At 39.1% G+C, this 14,327-nt stretch overlaps 1 protein-coding gene across 1 annotated transcript; it reads left to right on the plus strand.

The window, feature by feature from the left end:
* The first annotated feature begins 821 nt into the window (after window positions 1-821).
* Window positions 822-14,219, plus strand: arrdc1a (arrestin domain containing 1a). Its single transcript, XM_028033419.1, has 8 exons — window positions 822-1,004; window positions 4,014-4,124; window positions 4,360-4,410; window positions 7,173-7,327; window positions 7,980-8,162; window positions 9,953-10,129; window positions 10,219-10,756; window positions 13,478-14,219. Exons 1-8 carry the CDS (start codon window positions 887-889, stop codon window positions 13,513-13,515), a joined length of 1,371 nt encoding a protein of 456 aa, XP_027889220.1. The 5' UTR covers window positions 822-886; the 3' UTR covers window positions 13,516-14,219.
* Window positions 14,220-14,327: the final 108 nt, after the last annotated feature.

Consider the following 14,327-nt stretch of genomic DNA (forward strand, 5'->3'; position numbering starts at 1 on the left):
GGATTAGAATAATTAACCTTTGAGAAAGTGATGGGGGGAGTCTTTCATTACTAATGCTTTCAATAAATACAGAATGTAAAAATGGAGTGAGTTCTTCTGAGAACATCTTATAAAGTTCTGATGTAAGTTCATCTGTACCAGGGGATTTATTTGATTTAACACTATTAATAGCTTCTTTAATTTCATCAGGTGTGATTGGAAAGTCACATAATATTTTGTTTTGGTCACCAATTGTTTCTGTGCCACTTAAGGAGTTAAAGAAATAATCATGTTCCTCAGGAGAATGTCTAAACTCATACAATAATTTGTAAAACGTTTTACATATATTGGCAATCATTTTGGGGTCATCAATAACTGTGCCACTTGAATTAAGTTTAGTAATACCATTTTTTGCTTGTCTTTGCTTTTCAAGTTTGAAGAAATAGCTAGTTTTGTTCCCCCTCTTCTAACCATTTGGCCCGTGAACGTATAAAAGCTCCTTTTGCTTTTTTAATATAAGTTTGATCAAGTTTAAGCTGAAGCCTTTGTAACTTGGCTCTGTTGTTCAGATAGCTTTTCAGGAAGAGTATAGGATAATGAAATCAACTCAGAGACCAAGCAGTTTTCCAACTTTATGCTATTTTTTATTCTATTTGCTCCAGCTTTACTTAAGATCTTTCTTAACTCATGTTTTAAAAGCTCCCAGTAACGTCCATAATTATTTTCAGATTGTGCTGGTTTGAAGAGCTCTGCAATTTTGTTTGTAATTGTTAAACAGACAAAAGTTGCCCAAGATTACCTTGGCGCTGCTGCTGACGTCAATAAGGGGCGGAGTTAGAGAGCCAGGTACTGAGCCCAGCAGTTCTCGTGCGCTGCTCAGGTGTTTGTTGGTTTCGGTGAGGATAACATGGGAAAGCTGGAGGCCATCGAGGTCGAGTTTAACGAGAACAAAGTTGTGTACACTCCGGGAGAGTCCATTTCTGGGAAGGTGACAGTCAAACTGAACCAGCCGATCCAATGCAAAGGTAGGAAACCTCCACTGAACCGTCTCCGTCTCCCCCCTGGTGGGAAATGTTCCTGTCGCTGAACAAGGAAGTGGGGAAATGAGTCAGGACCAGGCAGAGTCACGCAGCTCCGTTTTACTTCGAGACCTGCGGCGGGTTCGGGGAGGATGGAGGGGTGAAGTGGAGGTTGGAGGGTTTTTAGAAGCCAAAAGGCTGAAGAATAACTGTTGTTTAAAGTCAAAGTTGCATCTTGTACATTTGTAATTAACTGCTGATTATATGTTTTATACAGGTTATTTATTTATGCAGTCAGGTTAAGCTGCATCATTTGAGGTACTGGAAAGGCCTCAAACAACAAAGGAAAACATGAGCAGACTTGATTGGCAGCGTTTTAGTGAATTAGTTAAGCTTTTATAGTTTTCTTGACTGAGTATTAAATACCAAATAGAAAAAGATCAATTGTGTAACTTTTGGTTGACTGCACTGGGGATTCTTCTTATAAAAGCAACACAGGACATTCCTGGGAAAACATAACCTGTCAACCTGCTTTGACAGGTTAACTGTCATAACATCAGCTGACCTGACTCACTGTTTCAGAACTTCCTTTTCTGTTTGCATGTTGTTGCATTTTAAGAACACTCAGTCATTGTCACCCATTGTCTTGCATAGTAATAGAACATAAACTGAAACTAGTAGAAGTCAAACTGGAAAAATTGACTGTGGAACTGGAAATGAGAGCACAACCCATCCAGTTTGCGATAGAGCGACGCCTCCTTTGGATGATGAGAATTCACTCTTCTAAACCATTAGGAACTTTTGTGTCATCAGGAGAAGGGAAAGGGAAAAGGGCCACACAGATACTTTTAAATCTTTGGTTTTTCTGCAGCCCACAGACCTCTTCACTGAGACGGGACCAAAACCTTCAGACACAGAGTCATGTTTCTGAGCTGATTCTCACAGGCTGAAGCCGACTGAAATTCTGCTACCTTCCCACTGAGAGCTGGTTCCCATGTTGGGAGTGGCACTGTGTTTATGGTCCTTCCAGTTAGTTGGCATTCCTGTTCAGGAAGACCACGTCCTTCTGTCTGTCCTCTAACCTGCTGCAGGCTCAATCATTTGGATATTCTCATGCAGGCTTTTGAGACCAACGGTTTTGGTTCTTAGGAGTTCAATTTTCACTCAGTGGATCTTCTAAGGTCATTAAAGAATTGTTTAATCCCTTAACTGTCACTCTCAAAATGCTTTTAGATAAATCTGTAGATCTATCAGGTCACCGATGTCATCAGGACAGTTAAGAGTTTACAGAATTTTTCCAAAGCTATTTTTTTCACTTATCATGACTGATTGTAGAAATATGAGCATAATTTTCTAAACTTTTTGGAAGTTATTTCTGCCTTTGTGGCAGTAGATTATCCTGCCACCCCTGAGGTATTCTGCTGCACACTGACACCACACCAGAACCTGGCATGGTTCTATTGGACCATGTCAAGGTGCTACAGAAGATCATGCAACTATTAGATGACTTGTATTAAGTTGATATGCCAGTAGTACAGTAATTGACTCTAATTTTCTTGCATTTAATTCTGTTGGAGTCATTTAATCATTTTCTCTACAGATGCACTGATTAGGCTGATCATGCTCATACCAATGTCCAGTCATGCCAAATTCCGATTTGTAAATTAAATTTTTTTGGCTCTAGTGGCTCTTATTGAACTTTATTGGGTGGAGAGAGAAGGGGGTGATGGAATGCAGCAAATGGCCCAAGACTGGGAATCAGACCGCTGCCAGGACTGCAGCCTGTGCACACGGTGTGCTGCTCTACCCGGGGTTTTCTTCTATAACTACAGAACATACAAATGGATAAATAGAAATGTAGAAATCATTGACCATGAAAGGAAAAAAAATGCAATAGTTTCTGAAACTTTAAAAGTCATTTTGAATCTTTTACAACATCATTAGTATTCATGTATCTAACATACCTCACCTCTCTTGAATTTTCACTAAAATAAAAGAAACTAGATTAAGTAACATGTTGTGGTACCTTTACTGACTACAAAGAGAGAGTTTCTGTTCTAATAGATTTTATATTAAAACTAGCATTTTTTATTTTTCAGTAAGGAAAAACTTTCCTGATTTGTTGATGCATCACTAATTTATCTCCACAGTTATTTGTACTGCGGGGAGTGAGTCTATTGTCAGCTATAGAGGGAATGATAAGAACTGCGGTTTCAGTATGAAACATGTAATGTGTAATGGCATCGACCGGTGTGAAAACATTAATCAGCAGTTCTGTTAGCACTGGTGATTGCTGCAAAAAGGTTCCTGGCTCAAATACTGGTCTTGAGTATATTATAATGGAGTTTACATATTCTCCTCATACATGTGTGGATTCCATCCAGGTGCTCCAGCATATATTTTAACAGTATTTTCATAAGTGTGATCAACAGTTGTGCCACATTATGACATTTCTCCTGGTCTGTATTCATCACTGAGCTTCAGTCTGACGCATGTCTGCCTGACAAACCGAGGATCCATGTTTAAATATTTATTGTTATTCTTAACACAGTTGTTGCTGTTGCTACCATTACAGAAGTGGTTATACAGCATAAAGCTCATGTGTTTCTTGCTGTAAACATCCCGTCTCCTGTTACCTCAGTATGATGGAGTATGCAGAATAAGTTAACATCAAACACTTGTCATACAGTAAAAAGATAGCAAATGATAGTAAATAGTCGTTGTTCAGTAGCATAGTTTTGCTTTGTTGTACAACATCTAAATGAGTAAATATAGACTTTAAGACCCAGCAGAGCAGCGAAGTGGAACACAATTCTTCCTGGTTTTTTGTTTGTTTGTTTTTTCTAGATTCACAGATGTTTATGCACATGGTTTTCATTTCAGCAGTAGAGATTCCAGAGTAGTTTTTTTTTTTTTTTGGTAACTTAACATTTGCTGAAAGCTAAAAATGAAGCACTCAGACCCTGCTTCATTTTTAAAACTATTTCCTGTGTGTGTTTTTTATTTCATCCACAGCCATCAAAGTGAGCTGCAATGGTTTCTGTGGCATCACCACTAAGATAAATGACACCGCCTGGACAACAGAGGAGCAGTACTTTAACAACACCATCTCTGTTGCTGACAAAGGTACAAAGTCCAGCACTGATGGCACTGTTCCCTTTAGCAAGTGGGCTTGTTGGGATTATTTTTGACATGTTTAGTAAGTAAATATTGACGTGACTTCTCTGTCATCCAAATGATAGTAAGGTGTGTGTAGCTGAAGTGTAAAGACTGCACAAATGAAAGCTGCATTTGCCCACTGCAGCCCTGGGTGAAAAACAGGAGGCTGATTGTTTCTGTGCTCTCTTTGTGTCCCATACAGGAACCCTGAAGCAGGGCGACCACCAGTTTCCCTTCAAGTTTCTCATACCAGGTAGGATTGATGAGTGACGGGATGAACACATGCTGCTTTGCATTCTTTCCCATGATAATGGGTTTTTCCCCTTGCAATTCCAGTCAGGCTGCAATGTTTTGCATGTGGATTTATACTGTCATCGTAGCCTGGACTGGCAACAGTTACCTGAGACTCAGGACACTGATTTTTCTTTTTACTACTTGGTAGTGAGAGAAAATCTTCCCAGATTTTCATTTTGGACCACAGAGCAATCAACAACCAAGACTTGTTTTAGGAATTCTTCTAAAAAGAATATCTTGATACAGTGATGCCAAATCAGCTGTTAATGCAGTAACAGAGCACAACAACACACACATTGAGAGAGGACACCTTGAGCCAGGGTCCTCAGGCTGTCGGGCTGTAATGGCTACTGGAGAACTCGGCACACCTTTCCTAACTTTTTTTCTTCTTGGTATCACAATGTTTTGTGGATTAATGGATTCTTATGGCGTTCAAGCAGATGGTTCTATTGGTCAGATATAACCTTGATAACACGGACAAGACTCTAAATCCTATCCTAATCATTTTTATGCAGAATTTGGTAAAAATAAGTGTTTATGTTTTTATGCCTTTTAGCAGCTGTAGGACAGCCAAGACTCACTGAGAAATGTTTATCTTGCTATGAGAAGATTTGCTGGTTGCATGGGTAAAAAGGTCTCATGTAAATTCAGTCCCCTTGCAGATTAACATGATACAGCTAATAATGGGGATGTACACATAGATTTAATCTTATACTAAATACAACATTCAAAATATACTTGTCTTGTTTTATGAATTTTATGAATGACACAATAACCCAAAAAGACAAGGGCCAACTTTAACTATTCCATAGATCTGAGACAATAACAGCAGAAATTAATAACTGTCTGCCTGCAAAGTGGTCAAACATGCAGGCACAGAATTGGAATTGAATTAATCGGGCAGAAAAGTAAAGCCGGATTGTTGGATTTGGTTGCCTAGTATTCTGGACTGTCTTGATGTATGCCAGTATATTTTCTTATTGAGAGATATGAATAATTTTGGAATTCCATTTTGAATTCCAAATGATATGGTTGGCAAGTTACTGTTGTTTTCAGTCCACACCCATTTTCATACTGTTATTGTCTATAGTCACAGGACAGTGATGCCTGTAAACTGTCTGCATATTAGCCAGAACAAGTTCAAACACAAAACATTCTCCACTGAGAAAGTATATTAGTAGTGTTGATTACTTATCTGATTTCAAAGACCTTAATAAAGTGAAACTCGCTGACTCCTAAACTTTGGTTAATCTAGTTTGGTGACACAGCTTGTTATGGTGTTGTAGTGCGACCCACATAAACAATAAAACCAGGTCATAGAAGGCTTGTGTGGGGTTCATTTGGATGATATGATCTCAACACTGAAACATTCAGTCAAGTATTTTGTCAAGTGAAATCATTAGGTCTCCTTCCTATAGAAACGTTTGGCTGTCAGTACTTGGTACCAGTTTTCTGGTGCCAGAGTCGGGCATTAACTCTGGTCTGACAGAGTCTCTTCCTTAAAGAACATCTAGAGGACCAGGCAAAGTTTCTCAGATGGACAACTTTGATTGACGTCAAGCTAACGGGTTGTAACTAATATTAAAGGAGTGAAGTGAACTTTACGTTTGTGAAACAAACACCTATCACTTTGTTTTCAAGTTGTTGAGCTTTATGTCCTCAGTTCCCAATGAGGACATAAAGTTCCTACAGAACACTTGTGCCTGTAATGACAAGCCTTCTCACCTTCAATCTGAGTCATCAGCAAAGAGATGTCTCCAGGAAATGTTACAAACAAATCTTGACTTATCAAAGAATGTTTTGTTGAACTCCAAAGAGAATGATCAAATGGAACATTTATCTCAGATGACATGTTAAGTACTGGTCAGAGGTATGCAGGCTGAAGGTGTGTGTTTATGTGGGTCTGACGCAGTAAGTTGACGCAGTAAACTGGGAGAAACTTCAGTAAGCAGTTTCTCCCTTTAAACTGTGTCACTCCACGGTGACACATGGCAGTTTCTGACATGAGGCTGAACGGAGAATATGAAGATATTTCTGGATAAACATCTCGACTGAGATGATTATCTGTTGACGTGGACTTTGTAGTCATTTACTTCCTGCCACGCTTTGACTTCATAGACTCTGACGCAGCACAGCGCTGACTATATCTTTGTATTTTAGTCTTGGAAGAACCACTTTCCTGTTTGAGATTATTGTTCTTTCTAGGTAAAGCTGCCACTGCATTGCAAGATGTAAAACCAATAAACCAGCCCAACCAGTCTTTTACACTGTTACACAACATTGTGTGTGGTTTGAAATGTGTGTGGGCATGTGGGGGTGTGCGCGCTGGTGTGGGCGTGTGTGTGTGTTCCTGTTTACCTATTTAAGACCCTTTTTGGTATAATTCTGAAGACCAATAAGCTTGGCCCTACTGTGGCAGACCGCCAATGTTGGGAGTAGACACAGAGTTATTCAAATAAATCCTAATATGATGGAATGTGTGCTTGCTCTTACCTCTATCACTTTGTTTTCAGGTTGTTTATATGATCTGATAATGTTTCAAGATTTGGAAGTAAAAACAAAAATCTTTTTCTATTATATTTAATAAATTATCAAATTGAATCTGAATTTTAAAGTAAAAACCATGTGTCACGATGAACTGTGTTTTAGAGTAGAATTGATCAGATTTTGAGCATTTCGTAAAGAAAAACATGATGGTTCTGTTATGCTTGTCTCCCACAGCCTCTTCCCCAACCTCTTTTGAAGGCAGTTATGGCAAAATCATTTACAGAGTGAGGGCTTTTATCGAAACCCCTCGATTTGCCAAGGACTACAGCACAGAGAAGCCGTTCTACCTGCTGAGCCTTCTGAACCTGAATGAACTGCCAGACATATGGGTGAGCTGTTCCGGATTTTTCTACAGATTAGTCCTGGTACATCAGGTTGGTGGTGGATGTGGGTGTTCAATTAAAAATCCAGGTGGTAAAATGGAACAGGTTCAGATATTCTTTTGTAGGGAAGAAAATAAACTGGATATGCATAAATGTAGAACAGAGATAGGCAAGCTAAGCTGTTTGGAGGTTGTTGTGTAGAGAAGGGATGTTGAATTTATTGAACAAGGGATCTTTACACTCCAGAGTTCCAGATTAGAGTATAAGTGATTAGACACTTTTAGGCCCGGTTTTCACATTCATCTTGATTTAGTAACACTGGAACAATGCTAAATATTGGTAAAAACACACAGGAAACATATTGAAGAGAAAACTTTCACTGGCACTAGTTGCACATTAATGCTATTCTTTGAAGTAGTTCAGAAAAACATATTTGGACACTTTTTTTTCAATTCATTAATCAAGAGAGGTTTCAGTCAAAGTCATAAGTAGATCACAAAATACGGAAATAATTAAGAGAGACGAGACACAATGTGAATGTTTAATTGTGGGTAGTTTTTTTTTTCTGTGTCAGACTTTAAGCGAAAAGACCAATGAAAGATTCAATGGAATTTATTTACAAACTCACTGATCATTTTGTCCTTCTTATTCTTTACAGGGACCATCCACTTCTGAAGTAACTCAACAGTTCACCTACATGCTTCTAAAAACGGGGACAATTGTTCTGAAGGCCGAAACAGACATGAAGGGTTACACACCAGGCCAGATCATCAAGGTGTCGGCCTACATCCATAACCAGTCCTCAAAGTCCACAGGCCACATAGCTGCCAGCCTCGTACAGGTAAAAGCTTTTCAATCAATTTCTGCGTCGTGGTGGATGTCTTTTTTTTTTTTTAATTATTCTATTTATTTATGAACAGAAGTTATTAGATTAAAAAAAACAAACAATCATGATCTGAAAATATGTCTTAAAGAACTTTTCATGTCACCTATTGCTATATGCATAGTTAATGAGGCCTTACCTTGAGTAGACATTCACTGCAGTTCTTGCTTTGTGAGGTGCATCAGGTTTGATTTGAGAATACAGCAGGAGGGGTGACACACAGATTGATTTGCTTTTTCATGGTATGTTATGTATGCTGTATGTTATGTCTCTGTGCTACTGTCTCTACAACCCCTGTCCAACTCCTGAACAGAAAAAAATAAGAAACAAAACAGTGATTCTGGATCCCAAGCAGGAATTCCTTCACTCCAGAAACCAGCTTCACTGATTCATCCCTTCAAGACATCAAAGATCAAGCTTTGCTTGAACTAGTGGAGTTTAGCCACCACAACTCCTGACAATGGATTATTCTCAGGAGGTTTATTTATTTATTTATCTCCTCTGCTGAGAAACCATTGGTCAACGCTGCTGCTGTGGGAAGAGTTCCTTGATCAGCACCTGACCCTGTTTTGGACCCACAGTTGAAATGTTCATAGAAAAAACATACCATACCAACTTTATTTATGAAGCACATTCTACATCGACAGGACCAAAGTGCTATACACAATCATAAAATACAATGCAATTATAAAATAGAAAAGATCGAATATAAAATACATATTAATATACAGACACAATAAAACAAAGTGAAACCTCTCAGATTGTGCCAAAAGCCAAAGAAAAAAGATGGGTCTTAAGAAGGGACTTAAAAACAGTGAGTGAAGAGGCCTGTCTTATGCCCTAAGGAAGATCATTCCATAGCTTGGGAGCTGCCACAGAAAAAGCGCGGCCCCCTCTGAGCTTACACTTTGTCTTTGGTACCTTCAGAAGCAGCTGATCAGCTGACCTGAGGGAACGGGAGGGAGTGTAAGAATGTAACAGCTCAGACAGATAGGGAGGGGCAAGGCCATTACGAGCTTTAAAAACAAATAAAAGGATTTTAAAATGAATCCTAAAATATACTGGCAACCAGTGTAAGGAAGCTAAAATAGGGGAAATATGGTCAAATTTTCGTGTACCTGTTAAAAGATGTGCAGCAGCATTTTGTACCCTTTGAAGCTGGGAAATACATAAATCATCGACTCCTGTATAAAGTTGCATTACAGTAATCCAGCCATGTGGTCACAAATGCATGGATCACTGTTTCGAAGTGCTGCCTGGAAAGAATAGGTTTTACTTTGGCTAGCTGCCTTAAGTGGAAAAAGCTGGATTTTACAACGACTCTAATGTGTGCTTCCAGCTTAAGACCAGCATCCATCTTGACCCCAAAATTTGTAATAACCAGCTTGACATACTGGGCCAAGGAGCCAAGATTGGTCAGGGAATCTACAGTGGATCTGCCAAAAATCACTACCTCTGTCTTATCTTCAGTAAGTTTCAAGAAGTTTAGAGCCACAAATTTAGAGAAAAACAACCAAAGCTAAAGAATGTTCAGAGAAACAAAAAGATAGGGATCTTAAAGTCAAAATGGGTGATGACTAGTCAAAGATTCTTAATCAACTGCTCTTCCCCTATTTTAAATATTTCATAATTCACAACACCTAGCTTTGCCTTTGTGTTTTTTGTGCTTTTTCTGTGAAAACCTGCCTTTTAACACCATGTCACATTCAGCTTTGCTTTAGTAATTTCCGTATCGTTACTGTTTTCAGAGGGTGACCTATGAGACGAAGAAGCCCACCCATGAGCTGAAGTCCATAGTGGAGGCAGAAGGCGGTGGGGTAAAGAGTGGTAGAGAGGTGAAGTGGGAGGAGCAGATCATTGTTCCTGCCCTCCCTCAGTCCTCACTGAATGGCTGTGAACTTATAAAGATTGAGTATTATGTCAAGGTAACTTAAGACACTCCATGTCCTTTAAAGTTTATTATGATGTTGTCAGAGAATGTTTGGCTTAGTGAATCTGTTTATTCTGTTTTCAGGTCAGCCTGAAGTCTCCCGATGTCTCGCTGACATTACCCATCCATATTGGAAATGTCTCACTTGACAAAAAACGCTGTCATTCCAAAAAAGAAATTCCTCCTTCCAAGAACGAGCTCGTAGCCCCTGAGGCGGAAGCAGAGCCCTCAGCATCTTCCTCCATGAACACACCAGCAGCTCAACCTGGTCCTAGACCTGCTCCCCGTCCCACACCCCGCTCCAGGATGTCCTCCCACAGCTTCCCCAGTGCCCCTCCTACTGAGTACCACCATGGAGCAGAAGGTGGGAACTTGATGAATGCCGACTTTCCCAACAAGCGCCAGTCTCAGGCAGTATCCCCCAATGCCTTCAGCTATGCTCCAGGCCTCTTCTTTCCCCAGAACCAACCACCCAATGCGTCTGCCCCAGCTCCAAGTGGACCTTCATCTAGAGGGTCAACAGGGGCCACAGCCCCTTACCCCTCTGGTAATGGTGCCCACCCAATGGCAGCACCACTCAGTCACCCTCCTCCAGACTATGGCACCTCAGCCTACCCACAAGGTGAGTTTTCATGTAGCTTTATGGGGGAATTCTACTGCCATAAAGGGTGAAGCTTATACATTTTCAGTTTGAACGCAGGATTTCATCTCTTTGTTCACAAAACTTGCAATGCTTGCACTCAAAACTTCTGCTATCTTTCAAATATTTTTTCAAATCTTTGTGTTCATGCTCAGATTTTGTCCTCTCTGCACAGATTATATATCCCTGGCTCTGGTACCCTAGTGGCAGCTGCTGAAACCTGCCACTATTAATGTGGCAGCTTCCAGCAGCTGCCACATCAAGTGCCATTACTAGTTGCCGCTGTGACGATTTGAACTTGCTGTCGCTCTTCTTTTGAAAGAATGTCATGACTCTGAAAGTTGCAGCACGGAGCAAAAAGCTGAAGTTGCTTCTCCCTACATCCAGTGGACAGTGTAGAAAGAACATGTGCTACAATTGATTGTAGCAACACAAGAACACCCAGTAGAAGGAAACAAACGCACCCTAGAGGAGGCTCCCACTGCCCACTATTGAACCTTTGCAACTATGTCACTTAATCATTCAAGGCACCATGATGGATGTTGGAAGTGAGGGAAGGGAGTATTAAACAGAGCAACTGAAATTGTTTTCCAAAGTTGTTTTTGTCAGTTTGTCAGTTTATTCATGGTTTCTACTGTTCGAGTCAAGCTAATTTGTCAGTGAACTTTACACACCTGGTTGGGGCTCATAAACAGTGGATTTTCACTGTTAGATTTTCACTGCTAGCTTAGACCCCCACCCATTCCTTCTTATGCGCACCTTCTCAATAAAGCAATATTTGATATCTTTCAAATCATACTTACACTCATAAAGTATATGAACCTTAATCTTCTTGCCTTTTAAAAAATGTTCACTGCAAATCAGCAATTACACCGAGGGTTGACAGTCATGATAAATGACGGCTGCTATCCATCACCGCCGTATCTTTCCTCATTAAAAGTTACAAAATAAAATGACAAGTTTTGGTTTGAATCCTTGTCTGTTTCTGCAGCTGACCGCGCAGCACCCTATGACCATTTTTAAAGTGAAATAAACTAAATAAAAGCGAAATTAGGTTACAGATGTCTGTTTTGAGACAGATGTAGGAGCGCATTGGTTGTTTTGAGCTCATCATGGCAGAGTGGGTGGAGTTCTGGAGAGTGTGACATCACCTGCAAAGGCTCAATAACACTTTATTTATAGCCTGGCTAGAACGGTTGCCAGGCAATGGAAAACTATTTGCAAGCGAGCAGAGAGGTTTGTGAGTGGAGATTTAATCCGTGCAGAGAGAAGTTTTGCGAGCGAGGAGAAAGTCTGACCAGAGTTGAGAGAGCACAGAGAATATTTGAAAGAGAGCAGAAGTTTTGAGTGCAAGTATTACAAGTTTAGAGAACAGAGAGGTGAAACTGCTTTCAAACTGAAAATGTTTGACTTATACCAGTAAAATCCCCACATATAACATCTGTCACTGCATTGCAAAGGTTCACTGACTTTATTTGCGAGTTAGCACTTAATCATATACATTAGTAATTACTTTTGGTCAAGAGCTTTTAAAAATGCTTTTTTATTTGTGTTCAATTTCTTTTAAAGGGCCAGAACATTTGAAAGCTACTGGCATTTTTTCAGAAACTAATATTCTAACTTGCAGCATTTAGTCATTGCTGTTTGTAGTTTATTCTTCAGATGGTGAGGTTTTCTGAGACAACAGGAGGACATGAATGTCTGAGCAGGCATGATGGGTCCAGCTATGACCATGTGCTTATGGGTCAAACAAACGTGTTGCGTTTAAAGATATTGATTCCATCTAATTATGTCAGAATATTATTCAGTCAAAAGAAATTCAATATAATTTTACATTACCAGTCCAGACAAAAAATGAATCCACTCATGGATCGAAGGGTTAGAGTTCAGAATTACCAGAGCTACATTGGTTGGATTGAAAGACTTTCAAACTGAAGGAAGACGGTTCTATAGAGCTTCACAAATTCCCTCCTCTGTTAAACATTAATAAAGTTCAGAACAAGAGATTTGCCCCAGCTGCTCTTTCTGGTGACACATTTAGGTGGTGGTAGCCACCAGGAGGTGGAAAATAAACATTATAACATCAGATCAATTTAAAAACAGTAGTTTGAATTTTGTCAAGTGGGGTTCTGCCTGCAGTGGCTAACAAAGACCATTTGCCTTTTCAGTTCCATGAAGCAGATATCAGCTTTAGTGCTAGTGCTAGATTTAGTGCTAGCTCTTAATCAGAGAGCAAAGTGGGATTTTCTCTAATGCTAAAACTCCTACCATCTCACAAATAACTAATCAATAATTTCTAAATCTGTACGCCTCAATTTTTACACCTTAATTGAAAATATTGAACCAGTCACAGAAAACCTGGAAGAAACTGTCCTGACATGCTATTTGAAGCGTCAATCACATGTTAGGGTTGCTGTAGAAAAAGCCCTGATGAAGTTTAGTTAAAATTATTTCATAATATACTTCAGCACAGGAACATTAAACAAATGATTAAATCATTAAAAAAATTGCATCTAGTTTTTAAAATGAAACCAATAAATTTGATTGTGGTACATATAATTAACTCTATATTTAAATTTTTTTTTTCCAGTTTTAAAAAATTTACACATTTCCTAAGTTATTTATTTAATGCAATTTAGCACTCTTCACTCTCCATAATATAATAACATTGTGTTTTTGTGTGATGGTGTCTGTGTTTTCCAGAAGCTCCTCCTTCCTACAGAGAGAGCTGCAACACATGAAGTTCATCAAAAAACCAAAACCAGGACAGAAACAATGTGGGAATTATTAAGCGTGGACAATGTGGACATATTTCCAGGATTACTTTTTTTTTTTTTAACAAGCCCAGAATACAGAGAGCAGGCCAGCAGGAAACCTGGAGCAAATTGGGTTCCTTTTGGACTCTATTCCTGGAGTTTCTGCAGTTTTGAAGTGATCTTAAACTCCAAACTCTTTTAAAAGTCTGTTTAATGTCTTGCATTTGATTAATACAAATAAAAAATAATTTGATTTTTATATGTTTGAAATAGATTTTTAGTTGTGGGTTTGTTTATTTGCTTTCCAGCATCAGTGACATACTACTAAATAGTTTAATACAGGAACTGAATCAGCAAGATTCATTTTGAATGTTTTGACACCTGTAAGGATATTTGTGATCAATGCTACTTTTTGCACCTTTGCTCTTTTCATGTCCAATGTCGTTCTCATTGAAATCTTCACATTAATGACGTGTACTGATTTTGTTTTTACCTCTTATGTTTGCTGTTAGAATAATGCAACATCACTGTGATTGGAGCTTTTATTTGGCCATTTATTAGGTGTTTTATATTCAGTCATGTAGATTAGTGCAGATATATTGCCTTTCCTGTGAAATCAAGGATTTTATGTTTATTTATTGTGTTAAATGTCTTCCTGCTGCTGTTTATAATAAATTGAATTAAACAAGTGGGATGTAGCTCGTGTTTTCATCAGCTGCTGATCCTCAGCAAGCTCTGCTGTGGTGGTACCGTCATTCTATAGGTGGGACCGCCTCTCTGTTTAAACCATTTTGACT

This window comes from Xiphophorus couchianus, chromosome 12, assembly GCF_001444195.1.
Source record: "Xiphophorus couchianus chromosome 12, X_couchianus-1.0, whole genome shotgun sequence".
NCBI classification, from domain to species: Eukaryota; Metazoa; Chordata; class Actinopteri; order Cyprinodontiformes; family Poeciliidae; genus Xiphophorus; species Xiphophorus couchianus.

What these genes read in the sequence shown, in the direction of transcription:
- arrdc1a (XM_028033419.1), top strand. Translation starts at nt 887, where the DNA reads ATGGGAAAGCTGGAGGCCATCGAGGTCGAGTTTAACGAGAACAAAGTT. An exon ending in CATCTCTGTTGCTGACAAAG is followed by an intron (nt 4,125 to 4,359) that starts GTACAAAGTCCA and finishes TGTCCCATACAG; the next exon opens with GAACCCTGAAGCAGGGCGAC. An exon ending in ATGAACTGCCAGACATATGG is followed by an intron (nt 7,328 to 7,979) that starts GTGAGCTGTTCC and finishes TATTCTTTACAG; the next exon opens with GGACCATCCACTTCTGAAGT.